The following is a 23,080-nucleotide window of genomic DNA, read 5'->3' on the forward strand; positions in this document are numbered from 1 at the left end:
CCAAAGGCTATCGAATGAGCAATGTGCGCTTTGCTAGGGCACCCCCGCGCTATATATACGTTACGATGCAGGTACATAGGTACATAGGTGCGATAGCGCACCTTCATTAACGGGACATTAAATACATTAATTATTTAATGTATTACTTATAATGTCCGTTCAAACAAATCTAATTGTTTCCAAAATAGGAACAATTAGTTAATTGAAGCTATTTCTCAAAATAGTAATATAATAAACATTAAGTAATATTACTGCTCAAATTACTCTTAATTGCTCCCATTTCAAAATGAAGGTATTAGTCAAAATAATAATATAATAAAATTAATATAGGCAACTGGATATTGATATATGTAAATATATTCTAAGAAATAAATAATAAAGGCATTTTTTTTTACTATTTTCCAAATAATGACAATTAATAATAATTATGTTTAATAAGAAACATATTTATTCCAACGACGAAACAAATGGTCTAAATAACTTACAAAAGATCAATCTTCGCAAAAATGCGCATATGTAATTCATAAATAATGTTTTACTTATTTATATTACAATTAATATTCCTCTGAAGATTTAACTACCAAACCACAGGGTAAAACAGACTGTTACCGTTATTAGTAAAGTAACATATTTTCATTAAAATTTTGGTTATCTATCGCTGTATACACTTAATTTAAAACTCTAACAAAAGTATATTCTTTATAGTCGTGAATATATAATTTTTTTTATTATTTTTATCCCGTCTTATCAATGCGTTAACTCAGATTTCATAACAAAAAATAATTCGATAAACTTGTTTGCACACAGACGATATGCCTCTATTATACTCGTACTTATGAGTAGGTATGTACGGACGAGTGAGCGTGTTTTTAAACGGAATGAAGCTACTGCTCATGTTATTTTTACTGTGGCACGAGCATGTGTATTATTTGTATACAAGCGGGTGTGGGCGCACGGTGACTGATCGCTGACACAGCCAGCGATAACCTTTGAATTTATATCAAATGCGCATCGCACAAACGGTATCGTAAACCGAATTAGATGCCCGCTGATGTCGTCCTGACCATCCATCCCTGACATGGCGCCAGCCAAGCGCCTAGTAACGCAAGACGATAAGTAACTACCTACCTAATAATGGTTTGCTTCTGTCAAGAGTCTGTTAAATTTAATTCATTTTCATGATATGCGAGCCTTCATAACAGAATAAATTTTGTTTATGAAATTACGTAAATCTTCGTCAATTTTAAATCTACGTTAATAACTTTTTGCAAAAGATAGGATTTACGTCCCATGTTAAGTCATGGTTCAATTTTAATGGAATTTGGAGACTAAATATAGTAATAGGTAAACAATATTTCATCTTTTTTACTATCATTATATCAGCCATTAAATGTCTACTGCTGTCTACTACTGTAGTTGGCACGCTTGGCAGGCGAGTTTTAGTGATGTTTTAAGAGGGATACTTCTGCCCATCCCTCACCCGTTCAGTTCCCTAAATTGCCCCTTACGACACCCATTGTTACTATACTAAAGAGAAACATGGTCTTTTAGAATTTAGTATTCATGAGTGAATCTGTGCAGCTTTTTTTATAACATAGGCAAATGAGCACGTAGTTTACCTGATAATTAATTACCATCGTCAATAGACATTCGTATAACTTTTCCCAAGTAATTTTTTTTTTTTTTTTCATTTCATTTATTTTTAATACACTACAATACAGATACAATAATTTATTCAATACAATACAAATTTGAAACAAAACAAAACAACTTCATAGACACAAATGAACAATGATTGTAGTGACAACCATACTAATGCCAAAACTGATATGAAAATAATTTTCAGCCCTTTCTTAATAAATTGACTACGAGAGCCTGAACTTTCTTTAATATAGCGTTCATCCTCTCTATCCTTGACTTTGATTACCCATTAACATTCCCCCACTGTATAAATAAACTGATATAGCATAGTAGGTATATTACGCTGACCGGGACCTTGGTATAGGGTTACTTTTCTTATTATATTTGCCTTCTCTTACACTCTCGTATATGTTCTTTACTTCTTAGTTGGTTTTTACAACAGCTTGAATATGAAAAGGAAAATCCTTCCTACACAATTTACCTATATTTCAATCAGTTTTGGAATTATGATAATTATTATTTTTAACTACTTAAGTAATTAAAATGAACTTACTTTCCAATAATTAAACCATTAATGATATTTCATCAATGACTTATGGTAATGTAATGACTATTTAGTTAGAATCTGTTAATTTTTGTACTAATTTTATATTGTAATATACCTATAGATCCTAGATAACTAACGCTAGTTGTACGGATATTGGAATTTATTAGTTGATAATTATTTAGGAATTCGTCATAAATTTACTAGATACTATTATAATCATTAATGATGGTATTTCATTATAATTATCATCATTATTGCATCAAGCCTTACATTGTCAACCGTTATATGTCTATTACATGTGCATATTAATTAGGTGAAAACCACTAAATGTACTTTAATACGTCATTGCCCACTACAAGAACTCAAAATTTTTACAGAAGCCAGTGCAATCGTGTGATTCTGGATCATTAAATTTCAATTTTATACTTTCTTTCAAGTTAAACTATTTAATTTCTTTTCTGTAATAGACACAGTTGCTATGCTTACAATATTTTTAGAGTCATTTATAATTATCGAATAAATAAAATACCGATTGTCGTGTATTAGCTACATCTCTGAAAATTGTATCTATTACCTACATATTTGTAACATATAATATGTATATTAATCTACTGCTAATAATAACTACCCACTCACTACTTTCTATGCCACTGTGCTTTTTTTTATTTTTTAATGGGTGATAATGAAATGGTAACCTCACCGGCGCTATCAGTATACGCTGGCGAGGCACCAGTAAGGAGTGATAAGTGGCGATGAAACTAGGTCCATAAGCCCATCGTGACGAATTCAACTTAAATTAACCACCATAGTTTTTTTGGGGGGAAAGGAATTGTTAGTAATAGAGACTGAGAATCCCATTGCTAGCAATATACCCAACCAGGTCGACCTCCTCGCGGTTCCCCCTGGAAACTATTATGGTTAATTCCTGATGAATTTATCATCTTCACTGATGCTCCGCCAGCGTATCCCGTTAGCGCAGGCGGGGTTACCATACCATTTTCACCCATCAAAAAAAAAATTAGTTTGCGTATTAAAAAAAAACTGCAAGCTAGTCCTACTATTCACTTTCTATCTATCACTACAGTTAGTGTATAATAATAAAACAACAAAAGACCAATAGAATTCATTCATTTCATGGTCATAGTAAAATAAATTTACTTTCTTTAAAATATAGATAACAAAGGTACTACTTATATTTTGTTTCGAATTTCTTGGAACGGCCATAAGTTGAACTATAAAACGTTTCAAGGTTATCCATTCATTACCGGACACTCTGTTTATCGATATTTTCTTTAATATTGCAGAACATACTTTTGTTCTATCACCAATAGTTTCCGCAGCGCATGCGACGAAAGATATTTTATAGCATTGTTTTTTACACCTTGAGTTACGTTACTAAAGTTTTAGTAAGCATCCCTAATATTTTCTAGCAATAAATATAGCCTATGTTACTCAGCGTGAATGTAGCTTTCTAATCGTGAAAGAATTTTTGAAATCGGCATAGTAGTTTTTGAGTTTATTCATTACAAACATACATACACACAAAAACACAAATCTTTCCTTTTTATAATATTAGTTAGTGTACATTTATAATTATAACGCTGCCCTTTCTTTAGAACAAGGCTCCCTGGCTGATCCCTAACCAATAATTATAAAACAATTTGGGTTGGATAGGAGGATTAAATAAATTAAAAAAAAAAAAAATAAAAAAATAACACGTTTATTGCCTGAATGCAATCCGAAAGCACATACTATTCAGTACGCGCTCTCCGTCAACGTTATAGTCACAAAAATATCGTTTCACTCTATACAACATAACATAGTAGTAAATCATAGTTTATAGAACAATTGTTTCAAATTATCACTATATAATTTACGCGGCACTGACTGGTTGATCATTCGGTTACAAAACGTGCGATTGATTCCATTCGAGCGCATGGTTCTCTCTCTCCTCGTGCACTTTAAGAAGAACCAAGTCCATAGCTGCCCGAGCATCTTCTAAAGGCGAATGACCTGCGATGTCATGCTGTATGATTCTTCCAAGGAATTCCTTAGAAAGATCACGTAACGATCGCTTTAATGGGAAGCCTTTGGCGTGAGGGTATAATACACATGTGTCCAGTACTGCACTATGTAATAATTTCAACGCTCTGAGGTCGTTATCTAAAGCGTGGCCAATCAGTATCGTATCGGTTCCAACGAATCCTAGTATGTCGTTCTGCACATCTCTTAAAGTCTTGGTCGCGCGACCCAAGTCGCGCGGCCTGATGCCTGAGAACCGGGTATTGTGGTCAACAACAGGCGACTCTGGTTTAACATATGCTTTATATACTAGTCGGCCATCTGGTGCTATAACGGCAATACTCGTTAGTTCCAATCCTGCCGTTGTATAACACATTTCTGTGTCGAGCGCATATACTCCTCCGCGTGGTGAACGCGCTCGTACATATCCCTCAAAAGGCCCGTTCATACCCGGTCGTGTACCACTCCATACGTGGAAGCATGCTAGTGTGCAACCTCTGGTACCGAACACCGCCTCACAACATGTATACCTGTCTCCCATGAGACGGCCCCAGTGGTACATACACGACTCCTTTTTTAAATAATCGCCTTCGCGAGTCACTTCATATACGTTATTGCAACGCACACACAAATGTACATCCACGGCATCGGTTTCTTCTTCACTGTCGGACCGTGAAGTTGAGCCCCACGAACCTTGCCCGCTGTCACCATATGAATCGCTTGGCACGAACTCCGGAGCGTTAACGTCCCACGTCGATACGGTATACGGTAGGGGTCGCGATCGAAGCGGCGGATTTATGTAGAACACTGCCTTCAATGAGTCTGGCTCTATTTCCAGGGGATATCCTAATGCCCACATCCGCTCTGGTGGCAGAAGGTGAGGGCGAAGAGCCTCTGCTAGGTCTTCCGAAGAGATTCTCTGCGGCGTCGACGGCGCGAACGGGGGAAAGTGTAGTTCACGCGGCTCGTGCAGGTGTGCTGCGATGCTGGCAGAATCCACCGTCGTGACGGTCTCTTGATTAAACCGATCATTAAATTCCATATAGTAATACATGTTTCTCCTCTGGCTGGTATACACATGGATTAAACAATTAATACGGAGCTGGAGCCGACTGATACGTGCAGTCGGGCGAGCAGTCGCTGTACTAATGCGCTTTGCTAGGGCACCCCGCGCTATATATACGTTACGATGCAGGTACATAGGTACATAGGTGCGATAGCGCACCTTCATTAACGGGACATTAAATACATTAATTATTTAATGTATTACTTATAATGTCCGTTCAAACAAATCTAATTGTTTCCAAAATAGGAACAATTAGTTAATTGAAGCTATTTCTCAAAATAGTAATATAATAAACATTAAGTAATATTACTGCTCAAATTACTCTTAATTGCTCCCATTTCAAAATGAAGGTATTAGTCAAAATAATAATATAATAAAATTAATATAGGCAACTGGATATTGATATATGTAAATATATTCTAAGAAATAAATAATAAAGGCATTTTTTTTTACTATTTTCCAAATAATGACAATTAATAATAATTATGTTTAATAAGAAACATATTTATTCCAACGACGAAACAAATGGTCTAAATAACTTACAAAAGATCAATCTTCGCAAAAATGCGCATATGTAATTCATAAATAATGTTTTACTTATTTATATTACAATTAATATTCCTCTGAAGATTTAACTACCAAACCACAGGGTAAAACAGACTGTTACCGTTATTAGTAAAGTAACATATTTTCATTAAAATTTTGGTTATCTATCGCTGTATACACTTAATTTAAAACTCTAACAAAAGTATATTCTTTATAGTCGTGAATATATAATTTTTTTTATTATTTTTATCCCGTCTTATCAATGCGTTAACTCAGATTTCATAACAAAAAATAATTCGATAAACTTGTTTGCACACAGACGATATGCCTCTATTATACTCGTACTTATGAGTAGGTATGTACGGACGAGTGAGCGTGTTTTTAAACGGAATGAAGCTACTGCTCATGTTATTTTTACTGTGGCACGAGCATGTGTATTATTTGTATACAAGCGGGTGTGGGCGCACGGTGACTGATCGCTGACACAGCCAGCGATAACCTTTGAATTTATATCAAATGCGCATCGCACAAACGGTATCGTAAACCGAATTAGATGCCCGCTGATGTCGTCCTGACCATCCATCCCTGACATGGCGCCAGCCAAGCGCCTAGTAACGCAAGACGATAAGTAACTACCTACCTAATAATGGTTTGCTTCTGTCAAGAGTCTGTTAAATTTAATTCATTTTCATGATATGCGAGCCTTCATAACAGAATAAATTTTGTTTATGAAATTACGTAAATCTTCGTCAATTTTAAATCTACGTTAATAACTTTTTGCAAAAGATAGGATTTACGTCCCATGTTAAGTCATGGTTCAATTTTAATGGAATTTGGAGACTAAATATAGTAATAGGTAAACAATATTTCATCTTTTTTACTATCATTATATCAGCCATTAAATGTCTACTGCTGTCTACTACTGTAGTTGGCACGCTTGGCAGGCGAGTTTTAGTGATGTTTTAAGAGGGATACTTCTGCCCATCCCTCACCCGTTCAGTTCCCTAAATTGCCCCTTACGACACCCATTGTTACTATACTAAAGAGAAACATGGTCTTTTAGAATTTAGTATTCATGAGTGAATCTGTGCAGCTTTTTTTATAACATAGGCAAATGAGCACGTAGTTTACCTGATAATTAATTACCATCGTCAATAGACATTCGTATAACTTTTCCCAAGTAATTTTTTTTTTTTTTCATTTCATTTATTTTTAATACACTACAATACAGATACAATAATTTATTCAATACAATACAAATTTGAAACAAAACAAAACAACTTCATAGACACAAATGAACAATGATTGTAGTGACAACCATACTAATGCCAAAACTGATATGAAAATAATTTTCAGCCCTTTCTTAATAAATTGACTACGAGAGCCTGAACTTTCTTTAATATAGCGTTCATCCTCTCTATCCTTGACTTTGATTACCCATTAACATTCCCCCACTGTATAAATAAACTGATATAGCATAGTAGGTATATTACGCTGACCGGGACCTTGGTATAGGGTTACTTTTCTTATTATATTTGCCTTCTCTTACACTCTCGTATATGTTCTTTACTTCTTAGTTGGTTTTTACAACAGCTTGAATATGAAAAGGAAAATCCTTCCTACACAATTTACCTATATTTCAATCAGTTTTGGAATTATGATAATTATTATTTTTAACTACTTAAGTAATTAAAATGAACTTACTTTCCAATAATTAAACCATTAATGATATTTCATCAATGACTTATGGTAATGTAATGACTATTTAGTTAGAATCTGTTAATTTTTGTACTAATTTTATATTGTAATATACCTATAGATCCTAGATAACTAACGCTAGTTGTACGGATATTGGAATTTATTAGTTGATAATTATTTAGGAATTCGTCATAAATTTACTAGATACTATTATAATCATTAATGATGGTATTTCATTATAATTATCATCATTATTGCATCAAGCCTTACATTGTCAACCGTTATATGTCTATTACATGTGCATATTAATTAGGTGAAAACCACTAAATGTACTTTAATACGTCATTGCCCACTACAAGAACTCAAAATTTTTACAGAAGCCAGTGCAATCGTGTGATTCTGGATCATTAAATTTCAATTTTATACTTTCTTTCAAGTTAAACTATTTAATTTCTTTTCTGTAATAGACACAGTTGCTATGCTTACAATATTTTTAGAGTCATTTATAATTATCGAATAAATAAAATACCGATTGTCGTGTATTAGCTACATCTCTGAAAATTGTATCTATTACCTACATATTTGTAACATATAATATGTATATTAATCTACTGCTAATAATAACTACCCACTCACTACTTTCTATGCCACTGTGCTTTTTTTTATTTTTTAATGGGTGATAATGAAATGGTAACCTCACCGGCGCTATCAGTATACGCTGGCGAGGCACCAGTAAGGAGTGATAAGTGGCGATGAAACTAGGTCCATAAGCCCATCGTGACGAATTCAACTTAAATTAACCACCATAGTTTTTTTGGGGGGAAAGGAATTGTTAGTAATAGAGACTGAGAATCCCATTGCTAGCAATATACCCAACCAGGTCGACCTCCTCGCGGTTCCCCCTGGAAACTATTATGGTTAATTCCTGATGAATTTATCATCTTCACTGATGCTCCGCCAGCGTATCCCGTTAGCGCAGGCGGGGTTACCATACCATTTTCACCCATCAAAAAAAAAATTAGTTTGCGTATTAAAAAAAAACTGCAAGCTAGTCCTACTATTCACTTTCTATCTATCACTACAGTTAGTGTATAATAATAAAACAACAAAAGACCAATAGAATTCATTCATTTCATGGTCATAGTAAAATAAATTTACTTTCTTTAAAATATAGATAACAAAGGTACTACTTATATTTTGTTTCGAATTTCTTGGAACGGCCATAAGTTGAACTATAAAACGTTTCAAGGTTATCCATTCATTACCGGACACTCTGTTTATCGATATTTTCTTTAATATTGCAGAACATACTTTTGTTCTATCACCAATAGTTTCCGCAGCGCATGCGACGAAAGATATTTTATAGCATTGTTTTTTACACCTTGAGTTACGTTACTAAAGTTTTAGTAAGCATCCCTAATATTTTCTAGCAATAAATATAGCCTATGTTACTCAGCGTGAATGTAGCTTTCTAATCGTGAAAGAATTTTTGAAATCGGCATAGTAGTTTTTGAGTTTATTCATTACAAACATACATACATACACACAAAAACACAAATCTTTCCTTTTTATAATATTAGTTAGTGTACATTTATAATTATAACGCTGCCCTTTCTTTAGAACAAGGCTCCCTGGCTGATCCCTAACCAATAATTATAAAACAATTTGGGTTGGATAGGAGGATTAAATAAATTAAAAAAAAAAAAATAAAAAAATAACACGTTTATTGCCTGAATGCAATCCGAAAGCACATACTATTCAGTACGCGCTCTCCGTCAACGTTATAGTCACAAAAATATCGTTTCACTCTATACAACATAACATAGTAGTAAATCATAGTTTATAGAACAATTGTTTCAAATTATCACTATATAATTTACGCGGCACTGACTGGTTGATCATTCGGTTACAAAACGTGCGATTGATTCCATTCGAGCGCATGGTTCTCTCTCTCCTCGTGCACTTTAAGAAGAACCAAGTCCATAGCTGCCCGAGCATCTTCTAAAGGCGAATGACCTGCGATGTCATGCTGTATGATTCTTCCAAGGAATTCCTTAGAAAGATCACGTAACGATCGCTTTAATGGGAAGCCTTTGGCGTGAGGGTATAATACACATGTGTCCAGTACTGCACTATGTAATAATTTCAACGCTCTGAGGTCGTTATCTAAAGCGTGGCCAATCAGTATCGTATCGGTTCCAACGAATCCTAGTATGTCGTTCTGCACATCTCTTAAAGTCTTGGTCGCGCGACCCAAGTCGCGCGGCCTGATGCCTGAGAACCGGGTATTGTGGTCAACAACAGGCGACTCTGGTTTAACATATGCTTTATATACTAGTCGGCCATCTGGTGCTATAACGGCAATACTCGTTAGTTCCAATCCTGCCGTTGTATAACACATTTCTGTGTCGAGCGCATATACTCCTCCGCGTGGTGAACGCGCTCGTACATATCCCTCAAAAGGCCCGTTCATACCCGGTCGTGTACCACTCCATACGTGGAAGCATGCTAGTGTGCAACCTCTGGTACCGAACACCGCCTCACAACATGTATACCTGTCTCCCATGAGACGGCCCCAGTGGTACATACACGACTCCTTTTTTAAATAATCGCCTTCGCGAGTCACTTCATATACGTTATTGCAACGCACACACAAATGTACATCCACGGCATCGGTTTCTTCTTCACTGTCGGACCGTGAAGTTGAGCCCCACGAACCTTGCCCGCTGTCACCATATGAATCGCTTGGCACGAACTCCGGAGCGTTAACGTCCCACGTCGATACGGTATACGGTAGGGGTCGCGATCGAAGCGGCGGATTTATGTAGAACACTGCCTTCAATGAGTCTGGCTCTATTTCCAGGGGATATCCTAATGCCCACATCCGCTCTGGTGGCAGAAGGTGAGGGCGAAGAGCCTCTGCTAGGTCTTCCGAAGAGATTCTCTGCGGCGTCGACGGCGCGAACGGGGGAAAGTGTAGTTCACGCGGCTCGTGCAGGTGTGCTGCGATGCTGGCAGAATCCACCGTCGTGACGGTCTCTTGATTAAACCGATCATTAAATTCCATATAGTAATACATGTTTCTCCTCTGGCTGGTATACACATGGATTAAACAATTAATACGGAGCTGGAGCCGACTGATACGTGCAGTCGGGCGAGCAGTCGCTGTACTAATGCGCTTTGCTAGGGCACCCCGCGCTATATATACGTTACGATGCAGGTACATAGGTACATAGGTGCGATAGCGCACCTTCATTAACGGGACATTAAATACATTAATTATTTAATGTATTACTTATAATGTCCGTTCAAACAAATCTAATTGTTTCCAAAATAGGAACAATTAGTTAATTGAAGCTATTTCTCAAAATAGTAATATAATAAACATTAAGTAATATTACTGCTCAAATTACTCTTAATTGCTCCCATTTCAAAATGAAGGTATTAGTCAAAATAATAATATAATAAAATTAATATAGGCAACTGGATATTGATATATGTAAATATATTCTAAGAAATAAATAATAAAGGCATTTTTTTTTACTATTTTCCAAATAATGACAATTAATAATAATTATGTTTAATAAGAAACATATTTATTCCAACGACGAAACAAATGGTCTAAATAACTTACAAAAGATCAATCTTCGCAAAAATGCGCATATGTAATTCATAAATAATGTTTTACTTATTTATATTACAATTAATATTCCTCTGAAGATTTAACTACCAAACCACAGGGTAAAACAGACTGTTACCGTTATTAGTAAAGTAACATATTTTCATTAAAATTTTGGTTATCTATCGCTGTATACACTTAATTTAAAACTCTAACAAAAGTATATTCTTTATAGTCGTGAATATATAATTTTTTTTATTATTTTTATCCCGTCTTATCAATGCGTTAACTCAGATTTCATAACAAAAAATAATTCGATAAACTTGTTTGCACACAGACGATATGCCTCTATTATACTCGTACTTATGAGTAGGTATGTACGGACGAGTGAGCGTGTTTTTAAACGGAATGAAGCTACTGCTCATGTTATTTTTACTGTGGCACGAGCATGTGTATTATTTGTATACAAGCGGGTGTGGGCGCACGGTGACTGATCGCTGACACAGCCAGCGATAACCTTTGAATTTATATCAAATGCGCATCGCACAAACGGTATCGTAAACCGAATTAGATGCCCGCTGATGTCGTCCTGACCATCCATCCCTGACATGGCGCCAGCCAAGCGCCTAGTAACGCAAGACGATAAGTAACTACCTACCTAATAATGGTTTGCTTCTGTCAAGAGTCTGTTAAATTTAATTCATTTTCATGATATGCGAGCCTTCATAACAGAATAAATTTTGTTTATGAAATTACGTAAATCTTCGTCAATTTTAAATCTACGTTAATAACTTTTTGCAAAAGATAGGATTTACGTCCCATGTTAAGTCATGGTTCAATTTTAATGGAATTTGGAGACTAAATATAGTAATAGGTAAACAATATTTCATCTTTTTTACTATCATTATATCAGCCATTAAATGTCTACTGCTGTCTACTACTGTAGTTGGCACGCTTGGCAGGCGAGTTTTAGTGATGTTTTAAGAGGGATACTTCTGCCCATCCCTCACCCGTTCAGTTCCCTAAATTGCCCCTTACGACACCCATTGTTACTATACTAAAGAGAAACATGGTCTTTTAGAATTTAGTATTCATGAGTGAATCTGTGCAGCTTTTTTATAACATAGGCAAATGAGCACGTAGTTTACCTGATAATTAATTACCATCGTCAATAGACATTCGTATAACTTTTCCCAAGTAATTTTTTTTTTTTTCATTTCATTTATTTTTAATACACTACAATACAGATACAATAATTTATTCAATACAATACAAATTTGAAACAAAACAAAACAACTTCATAGACACAAATGAACAATGATTGTAGTGACAACCATACTAATGCCAAAACTGATATGAAAATAATTTTCAGCCCTTTCTTAATAAATTGACTACGAGAGCCTGAACTTTCTTTAATATAGCGTTCATCCTCTCTATCCTTGACTTTGATTACCCATTAACATTCCCCCACTGTATAAATAAACTGATATAGCATAGTAGGTATATTACGCTGACCGGGACCTTGGTATAGGGTTACTTTTCTTATTATATTTGCCTTCTCTTACACTCTCGTATATGTTCTTTACTTCTTAGTTGGTTTTTACAACAGCTTGAATATGAAAAGGAAAATCCTTCCTACACAATTTACCTATATTTCAATCAGTTTTGGAATTATGATAATTATTATTTTTAACTACTTAAGTAATTAAAATGAACTTACTTTCCAATAATTAAACCATTAATGATATTTCATCAATGACTTATGGTAATGTAATGACTATTTAGTTAGAATCTGTTAATTTTTGTACTAATTTTATATTGTAATATACCTATAGATCCTAGATAACTAACGCTAGTTGTACGGATATTGGAATTTATTAGTTGATAATTATTTAGGAATTCGTCATAAATTTACTAGATACTATTATAATCATTAATGATGGTATTTCATTATAATTATCATCATTATTGCATCAAGCCTTACATTGTCAACCGTTATATGTCTATTACATGTGCATATTAATTAGGTGAAAACCACTAAATGTACTTTAATACGTCATTGCCCACTACAAGAACTCAAAATTTTTACAGAAGCCAGTGCAATCGTGTGATTCTGGATCATTAAATTTCAATTTTATACTTTCTTTCAAGTTAAACTATTTAATTTCTTTTCTGTAATAGACACAGTTGCTATGCTTACAATATTTTTAGAGTCATTTATAATTATCGAATAAATAAAATACCGATTGTCGTGTATTAGCTACATCTCTGAAAATTGTATCTATTACCTACATATTTGTAACATATAATATGTATATTAATCTACTGCTAATAATAACTACCCACTCACTACTTTCTATGCCACTGTGCTTTTTTTTATTTTTTAATGGGTGATAATGAAATGGTAACCTCACCGGCGCTATCAGTATACGCTGGCGAGGCACCAGTAAGGAGTGATAAGTGGCGATGAAACTAGGTCCATAAGCCCATCGTGACGAATTCAACTTAAATTAACCACCATAGTTTTTTTGGGGGGGAAAGGAATTGTTAGTAATAGAGACTGAGAATCCCATTGCTAGCAATATACCCAACCAGGTCGACCTCCTCGCGGTTCCCCCTGGAAACTATTATGGTTAATTCCTGATGAATTTATCATCTTCACTGATGCTCCGCCAGCGTATCCCGTTAGCGCAGGCGGGGTTACCATACCATTTTCACCCATCAAAAAAAAAATTAGTTTGCGTATTAAAAAAAAACTGCAAGCTAGTCCTACTATTCACTTTCTATCTATCACTACAGTTAGTGTATAATAATAAAACAACAAAAGACCAATAGAATTCATTCATTTCATGGTCATAGTAAAATAAATTTACTTTCTTTAAAATATAGATAACAAAGGTACTACTTATATTTTGTTTCGAATTTCTTGGAACGGCCATAAGTTGAACTATAAAACGTTTCAAGGTTATCCATTCATTACCGGACACTCTGTTTATCGATATTTTCTTTAATATTGCAGAACATACTTTTGTTCTATCACCAATAGTTTCCGCAGCGCATGCGACGAAAGATATTTTATAGCATTGTTTTTTACACCTTGAGTTACGTTACTAAAGTTTTAGTAAGCATCCCTAATATTTTCTAGCAATAAATATAGCCTATGTTACTCAGCGTGAATGTAGCTTTCTAATCGTGAAAGAATTTTTGAAATCGGCATAGTAGTTTTTGAGTTTATTCATTACAAACATACATACACACAAAAACACAAATCTTTCCTTTTTATAATATTAGTTAGTGTACATTTATAATTATAACGCTGCCCTTTCTTTAGAACAAGGCTCCCTGGCTGATCCCTAACCAATAATTATAAAACAATTTGGGTTGGATAGGAGGATTAAATAAATTAAAAAAAAAAAAAAAATAAAAAAATAACACGTTTATTGCCTGAATGCAATCCGAAAGCACATACTATTCAGTACGCGCTCTCCGTCAACGTTATAGTCACAAAAATATCGTTTCACTCTATACAACATAACATAGTAGTAAATCATAGTTTATAGAACAATTGTTTCAAATTATCACTATATAATTTACGCGGCACTGACTGGTTGATCATTCGGTTACAAAACGTGCGATTGATTCCATTCGAGCGCATGGTTCTCTCTCTCCTCGTGCACTTTAAGAAGAACCAAGTCCATAGCTGCCCGAGCATCTTCTAAAGGCGAATGACCTGCGATGTCATGCTGTATGATTCTTCCAAGGAATTCCTTAGAAAGAACACGTAACGATCGCTTTAATGGGAAGCCTTTGGCGTGAGGGTATAATACACATGTGTCCAGTACTGCACTATGTAATAATTTCAACGCTCTGAGGTCGTTATCTAAAGCGTGGCCAATCAGTATCGTATCGGTTCCAACGAATCCTAGTATGTCGTTCTGCACATCTCTTAAAGTCTTGGTCGCGCGACCCAAGTCGCGCGGCCTGATGCCTGAGAACCGGGTATTGTGGTCAACAACAGGCGACTCTGGTTTAACATATGCTTTATATACTAGTCGGCCATCTGGTGCTATAACGGCAATACTCGTTAGTTCCAATCCTGCCGTTGTATAACACATTTCTGTGTCGAGCGCATATACTCCTCCGCGTGGTGAACGCGCTCGTACATATCCCTCAAAAGGCCCGTTCATACCCGGTCGTGTACCACTCCATACGTGGAAGCATGCTAGTGTGCAACCTCTGGTACCGAACACCGCCTCACAACATGTATACCTGTCTCCCATGAGACGGCCCCAGTGGTACATACACGACTCCTTTTTTAAATAATCGCCTTCGCGAGTCACTTCATATACGTTATTGCAACGCACACACAAATGTACATCCACGGCATCGGTTTCTTCTTCACTGTCGGACCGTGAAGTTGAGCCCCACGAACCTTGCCCGCTGTCACCATATGAATCGCTTGGCACGAACTCCGGAGCGTTAACGTCCCACGTCGATACGGTATACGGTAGGGGTCGCGATCGAAGCGGCGGATTTATGTAGAACACTGCCTTCAATGAGTCTGGCTCTATTTCCAGGGGATATCCTAATGCCCACATCCGCTCTGGTGGCAGAAGGTGAGGGCGAAGAGCCTCTGCTAGGTCTTCCGAAGAGATTCTCTGCGGCGTCGACGGCGCGAACGGGGGAAAGTGTAGTTCACGCGGCTCGTGCAGGTGTGCTGCGATGCTGGCAGAATCCACCGTCGTGACGGTCTCTTGATTAAACCGATCATTAAATTCCATATAGTAATACATGTTTCTCCTCTGGCTGGTATACACATGGATTAAACAATTAATACGGAGCTGGAGCCGACTGATACGTGCAGTCGGGCGAGCAGTCGCTGTACTAATGCGCTTTGCTAGGGCACCCCCGCGCTATATATACGTTACGATGCAGGTACATAGGTACATAGGTGCGATAGCGCACCTTCATTAACGGGACATTAAATACATTAATTATTTAATGTATTACTTATAATGTCCGTTCAAACAAATCTAATTGTTTCCAAAATAGGAACAATTAGTTAATTGAAGCTATTTCTCAAAATAGTAATATAATAAACATTAAGTAATATTACTGCTCAAATTACTCTTAATTGCTCCCATTTCAAAATGAAGGTATTAGTCAAAATAATAATATAATAAAATTAATATAGGCAACTGGATATTGATATATGTAAATATATTCTAAGAAATAAATAATAAAGGCATTTTTTTTTACTATTTTCCAAATAATGACAATTAATAATAATTATGTTTAATAAGAAACATATTTATTCCAACGACGAAACAAATGGTCTAAATAACTTACAAAAGATCAATCTTCGCAAAAATGCGCATATGTAATTCATAAATAATGTTTTACTTATTTATATTACAATTAATATTCCTCTGAAGATTTAACTACCAAACCACAGGGTAAAACAGACTGTTACCGTTATTAGTAAAGTAACATATTTTCATTAAAATTTTGGTTATCTATCGCTGTATACACTTAATTTAAAACTCTAACAAAAGTATATTCTTTATAGTCGTGAATATATAATTTTTTTTATTATTTTTATCCCGTCTTATCAATGCGTTAACTCAGATTTCATAACAAAAAATAATTCGATAAACTTGTTTGCACACAGACGATATGCCTCTATTATACTCGTACTTATGAGTAGGTATGTACGGACGAGTGAGCGTGTTTTTAAACGGAATGAAGCTACTGCTCATGTTATTTTTACTGTGGCACGAGCATGTGTATTATTTGTATACAAGCGGGTGTGGGCGCACGGTGACTGATCGCTGACACAGCCAGCGATAACCTTTGAATTTATATCAAATGCGCATCGCACAAACGGTATCGTAAACCGAATTAGATGCCCGCTGATGTCGTCCTGACCATCCATCCCTGACATGGCGCCAGCCAAGCGCCTAGTAACGCAAGACGATAAGTAACTACCTACCTAATAATGGTTTGCTTCTGTCAAGAGTCTGTTAAATTTAATTCATTTTCATGATATGCGAGCCTTCATAACAGAATAAATTTTGTTTATGAAATTACGTAAATCTTCGTCAATTTTAAATCTACGTTAATAACTTTTTGCAAAAGATAGGATTTACGTCCCATGTTAAGTCATGGTTCAATTTTAATGGAATTTGGAGACTAAATATAGTAATAGGTAAACAATATTTCATCTTTTTTACTATCATTATATCAGCCATTAAATGTCTACTGCTGTCTACTACTGTAGTTGGCACGCTTGGCAGGCGAGTTTTAGTGATGTTTTAAGAGGGATACTTCTGCCCATCCCTCACCCGTTCAGTTCCCTAAATTGCCCCTTACGACACCCATTGTTACTATACTAAAGAGAAACATGGTCTTTTAGAATTTAGTATTCATGAGTGAATCTGTGCAGCTTTTTTTATAACATAGGCAAATGAGCACGTAGTTTACCTGATAATTAATTACCATCGTCAATAGACATTCGTATAACTTTTCCCAAGTAATTTTTTTTTTTTCATTTCATTTATTTTTAATACACTACAATACAGATACAATAATTTATTCAATACAATACAAATTTGAAACAAAACAAAACAACTTCATAGACACAAATGAACAATGATTGTAGTGACAACCATACTAATGCCAAAACTGATATGAAAATAATTTTCAGCCCTTTCTTAATAAATTGACTACGAGAGCCTGAACTTTCTTTAATATAGCGTTCATCCTCTCTATCCTTGACTTTGATTACCCATTAACATCCCCCCACTGTATAAATAGACTGATATAGCATAGTAGGTATATTACGCTGACCGGGACCTTGGTATAGGGTTACTTTTCTTATTATATTTGCCTTCTCTTACACTCTCGTATATGTTCTTTACTTCTTAGTTGGTTTTTACAACAGCTTGAATATGAAAAGGAGAATCCTTCCTACACAATTTACCTATATTTCAATCAGTTTTGGAATTATGATAATTATTATTTTTAACTACTTAAGTAATTAAAATGAACCTACTTTCCAATAATTAAACCATTAATGATATTTCATCAATGACTTATGGTAATGTAATGACTATTTAGTTAGAATCTGTTAATTTTTGTACTAATTTTATATTGTAATATACCTATAGATCCTAGATAACTAACGCTAGTTGTACGGATATTGGAATTTATTAGTTGATAATTATTTAGGAATTCGACATAAATTTACTAGATACTATTATAATCATTAATGATGGTATTTCATTATAATTATCATCATTATTCCATCAAGCCTTACATTGTCAACCGTTATATGTCTATTACATGTGCATATTAATTAGGTGAAAACCACTAAATGTACTTTAATACGTCATTGCCCACTACAAGAACTCAAAATTTTTACAGAAGCCAGTGCAATCGTGTGATTCTGGATCATTAAATTTCAATTTTATACTTTCTTTCAAGTTAAACTATTTAATTTCTTTTCTGTAATAGACACAGTTGCTATGCTTACAATATTTTTAGAGTCATTTATAATTATCGAATAAATAAAATACCGATTGTCGTGTATTAGCTACATCTCTGAAAATTGTATCTATTGCCTACATATTTGTAACATATAATATGTATATTAATCTACTGCTAATAATAACTACCCACTCACAACTTTCTATGCCACTGTGCTTTTTTTATTTTTTAATGGGTGATAATGAAATGGTAACCTCACCGGCGCTATCAGTATACGCTGGCGAGGCACCAGTAAGGAGTGATAAGTGGCGATGAAACTAGGTCCATAAGCCCATCGTGACGAATTCAACTTAAATTAACCACCATAATTTTTTTGGGGGGGAAAGGAATTGTTAGTAATAGAGACTGAGAATCCTATTGCTAGCAATATACCCAACCAGGTCGACCTCCTCGCGGTTCCCCCTGGAAACTATTATGGTTAATTCCTGATGAATTTATCATCTTCACTGGTGCTCCGCCAGCGTATCCCGTTAGCGCAGGCGGGGTTACCATACCATTTTCACCCATCAAAAAAAAAATTTGTTTGCGTATTAAAAAAAAACTGCAAGCTAGTCATACTATTCACTTTCTATCTATCACTACAAACTATCTAAAACAACAAAAGACCAATAGAATTTAATCATTTCTGGTCATAGTAATCAGGACAGTAAAATAAGATAGGAAAAATATTACTTTTCGGCTATAAGTTGAACTATAAGACGTTTCAAGGTTGACCATTCATTACCGGACACCCTGTATAATAAAATATATTTGGATTTGAAAAAATCTGCTATGTGACCAGCAACATTAAAAGAACTATATACATATAGTATATGTCTTAGAAATTAATATAGTTTTTTTTTTTTAATTTATCCTAGAAGTATGGTGAACTTCTATTGAAGACTTGTTTTGCGTATAAATGTTAACGCCTACTTCTGATGTACTACTGACTGACAATCGCGGTCAGTGGGCCACGGCAAGCGAAGAGTATTACCGGAACTTATGTTTAAGTTACCTAAGTTAAATGGGTGAGAAAACCTTGACTGGTAACAAAAATTAGAGTAAAATTAACTATACAGGTAGACGTGTATAAAATTCTATTGTAAACAGTACATTTCAAAAACAATTGTTGTATTCGAAATATTAACTTTCTTTTCAAAATAACAGTATATAACCAATATAACAATAGTAGTAAAAAATTTCAAAGAGAAACTTTTGAATGTTATCTCATAAAGATAACATTGTTAAGGATATTATTATATTATTTGGAGAATTTTGAAAAGTTGTAAATATGACCTATTTATCTATTTTAAACAGGTTTCGCATAACAAAGGACACCTCTGGAATCATAAAAGGGCCCGATAATTGTTATATGAACGTGGTGTTTCAAATACTGAAATTTCCGTTTCGAAACAATTACAACAACAGCATATTGTCTTTTAGTTTCAAGATCAAATCATATAATGATATTTATGAATGACAAATATAAATAAATATAATACGCGGCACTTGTGTTTGATTTGCGAAAACAAAAGGGAAACTTGTCATTTGCAATACAGTGCAGTGAGACGTTTCGGTGAAAGTTGAACATCATCGGCTCGTTCAGATGGCAGCAGTGTCCACCAGCACGATGCTACGTATTCAAGTGGGTCAAGGAGCTCACGTTGCCAACATGACTAAGATAGCATGAATCGCACTCAAATTATGAGTAAATCAAATGAACAAATCCATCAATATTATGTGAAACGTAAAAGACCGTTTCTCAATCAGTAAACGCAATACGCATATTTTTTTAACGAAAAACAATAACAGTCACTTGATTGACTAGACCATCAGTCTATTGTTGGACGCACATCGAGACCCGTTATGATAAAGAAAATATGTTATCGTAACCTACAAATTTACATTTCAACATAACTTATATTTGCTTGAGGTGACACTATATTGAACACCTCATTGAGAGACAAATGTCTTTCTCTCAAAAATATCTTATATTCGCATATGGGGTCAGCTAAGCCGTTGCACGTCGACCCATCGGGATCTTTTGTGTTTCCCCCTGCCTTATACCATCATTTCAAAATTTCTCTCAAAAATATCCACAATGGTAAATTACAATAGTGGACAATGCCAATAATGTCTATTTAATAAACTTCTGACAAAGTGTTATAAACTTATTTTCTTTAAGCATGAGGCCTTAGTTCCATCTCTATATATAACTATGATGTCCAATTAATCCTAATAAAAGAGCTTATGGATTCCAATCATAACCGAAAGCCGAACTCCATTCCAAAAATGCTATTATGCTTTTTTTTTAGTTTTTTAGCAAACCTAGCAGGCCTATACATAAATTTAATCTCAATATAGATTTCAATCCAATCTACTGCCAATAACAATATCGTACCGCACTCTTTGAAATCAACAATTGGGAGAATCACAACAACAAATTGAGATCAACAATCGAGATCACGTTCGCAGTAATAAGTAACACTACTAAATCGATTAAAATATTATTTCCATATTATTTTAATTCCTAATGATAATGCTATATGGAACTGCCATGTAATTAGGAATGTCACTCTAAAATGCAAGTCACAATTTCAAAATCAATGGGCAGGAGGTGGTTTCAAGTGTAACCCTACAGGTCCTTAAGATTTCCAATGACTATTAATATCATAGAAGCATTAAAAAAAATTATAGAATATTTCCACGAGAAATATTTGGAATAGACATAGAATAAATATAGCAAATAGATAGGTATGTTGACAAAATGATACAGCTCTATGGCCCTCCGGTCATTGAGGTAACTAACGGTCACTCGGACGAGACAAAACTAGTCTACATGTAACCGGAAAAATAACGTTTTCGGGGCACGTTTAAGACGACGTGGGCTAAAATCGAACTGCCTGACACGAGACCAGAATGTAATACCATAAGCATACGGCATCATCTTTATTAATACAGGAAAATACAGCTAAAAGTAAAACAATTCGTTTAAAGGCAATAATGACAGAGGAAAACACAACTGACTACAACAATCAGAGATTTGTACCTGATTAACTGTGTCCGCGACATCGACAGGAATATATTGATTGACCAGGATAAAAAGTAGTCTATTCGTCTCCATTGTAAATACCACCAGTGTATGACTAACATAACAATTGGTTTTTTATTTATTTTTATGCAACTTAGAATAACACACAAGCTGACGGCTCACCTAATGGAAAGTGCTAACCGTCGCCATTTTACTGTTCATATTTATACATAAGCAATACCATGGTTGAGCTGACAAGGTAACAAACTTCCTTTAGGAAGGAAATAAGGATTTATAATAATAATAATTTATCCATGTTGTCTGTAAGAGATTTATTTTAGCGATTAGGGTACATTTTGTATATACACATTCTGTATAAATACTCCTTGTATAGACACATCTCTATACAATCTTTGTTACACACAGTAGTGTGTTTACAGTATTATTGTTAAATATAATAAACAAAAGTACTGACGAAATGTCCAACAATTAAAATACCAGAAAAGTAAGTTACCTAAAAGTAAATTTGTTAGTTATTGGAGCAAATAAGGCGTCAACAGGTAACAAATATAAATAACAGAGGAATAAGCAGAGAACATGTAGAAAGCTTTTTTTAAATGAAGAATTCCACCATGAATTCTGGGCTATTGCAGTAATACCTACTGTTGAAAATATGACATCGTTATATAATTAAAAATACTTTCGACATTCAATTGTAACATATAACTCTAATACTCGATGTACTTACTCTTTATAAAGATATTGCTACAACCAATCATTGATTGCATTAAGTAAATAAATACTGTATATTACAACACATTCTTTTTTTTTTCTTTATACCACTGAGGTGGCAAACAAGCATACGGCCCACCTGATGGTAAGTGGTTACCGTAGCCTATGAACACCTGCAATACCAGAGGTATTACGCGTGCGTTGCCGACTCTGAAGAAACCTCATTTTACACAGAAACCCTTTTGAAGAACCCCAACACATTCAATTACTGTATACTTTTAATAATATCACTATATTTTACTATCGTTTAATGTATTATCAAAGAAGTTGTAAATGAGGAATCGTCGTTTCCTTTAATCAAATCGCCTATTGATGATTGATAAGTTGAGAAAATTACTTATTATCAACAATATTTTATAGTTAATTGTACATATTATACACATCCTACTCGATCCTGCAGCCATTAAATATTGATTCACATGATTCTAAATATAGTTCAAGAAAGCAAAGCCAACGGTAATTAAATGAGTAACAATGAAAACTCTGGCCAGTTATAATAAATAAACAAGTCCACAACTTTTTACGTGTATATTATTAGATAACTTAAAAATACGTATTTTATCAGAAAAACAATCGCACGCAACAGTCGTT

The 23,080-nt window shown here is 34.7% G+C and overlaps 3 protein-coding genes and 1 long non-coding RNA gene across 6 annotated transcripts in view; 1 reads left to right on the top strand and 3 right to left on the bottom strand.

Annotated features, from left to right (window-relative positions):
* Positions 1-20,174, top strand: part of LOC128201185 (uncharacterized) — a 48,154-nt gene extending 27,980 nt beyond the window's left edge. The window contains exons 3-4 of the long non-coding RNA XR_008253106.1: positions 19,545-19,694; positions 19,984-20,174. This is a non-coding gene — a long non-coding RNA (uncharacterized LOC128201185). The remainder of the gene's footprint in view (positions 1-19,544; positions 19,695-19,983) is intronic.
* LOC113520690 (transducin beta-like protein 2) overlaps positions 1-23,080 on the bottom strand; it is a 131,881-nt gene that overhangs the window by 66,832 nt on the left and 41,969 nt on the right. Inside the window, exon 3 of one of the 3 annotated variants that reach the window (XM_052897337.1) lies at positions 14,558-15,892. The exons of the other annotated variants lie outside the window; for them this stretch is intronic. Within the exon in view, the coding sequence (XP_052753297.1) occupies positions 14,760-15,892 (1,133 nt within the window). The 3' untranslated portion in view covers positions 14,558-14,759. Of the gene's footprint in view, positions 1-14,557; positions 15,893-23,080 lie in introns of those variants that run through there. 3 annotated transcript variants of the gene reach the window in all.
* Positions 3,078-5,374, bottom strand: LOC128201184 (exonuclease GOR-like). The gene has a single exon (XM_052897341.1). It carries the CDS (start codon positions 5,262-5,264, stop codon positions 4,092-4,094), a length of 1,173 nt encoding a protein of 390 aa, XP_052753301.1. The 5' UTR covers positions 5,265-5,374; the 3' UTR covers positions 3,078-4,091.
* On the bottom strand, positions 9,071-12,275 carry LOC128201182 (exonuclease GOR-like). Its single transcript, XM_052897338.1, has one exon. It carries the CDS (start codon positions 10,774-10,776, stop codon positions 9,427-9,429), a length of 1,350 nt encoding a protein of 449 aa, XP_052753298.1. The 5' UTR covers positions 10,777-12,275; the 3' UTR covers positions 9,071-9,426.

This window comes from Galleria mellonella, unplaced genomic scaffold (assembly GCF_026898425.1).
Source record: "Galleria mellonella isolate WM207_F2 unplaced genomic scaffold, CSIRO_AGI_GalMel_v1 utg36, whole genome shotgun sequence".
Classification (NCBI taxonomy): domain Eukaryota; kingdom Metazoa; phylum Arthropoda; class Insecta; order Lepidoptera; family Pyralidae; genus Galleria; species Galleria mellonella.

What these genes read in the sequence shown, in the direction of transcription:
- LOC128201184 (XM_052897341.1), bottom strand. Translation starts at nt 5,264, where the DNA reads ATGTATTACTATATGGAATTTAATGATCGGTTTAATCAAGAGACCGTC.
- LOC128201182 (XM_052897338.1), bottom strand. Translation starts at nt 10,776, where the DNA reads ATGAAGGTGCGCTATCGCACCTATGTACCTATGTACCTGCATCGTAAC.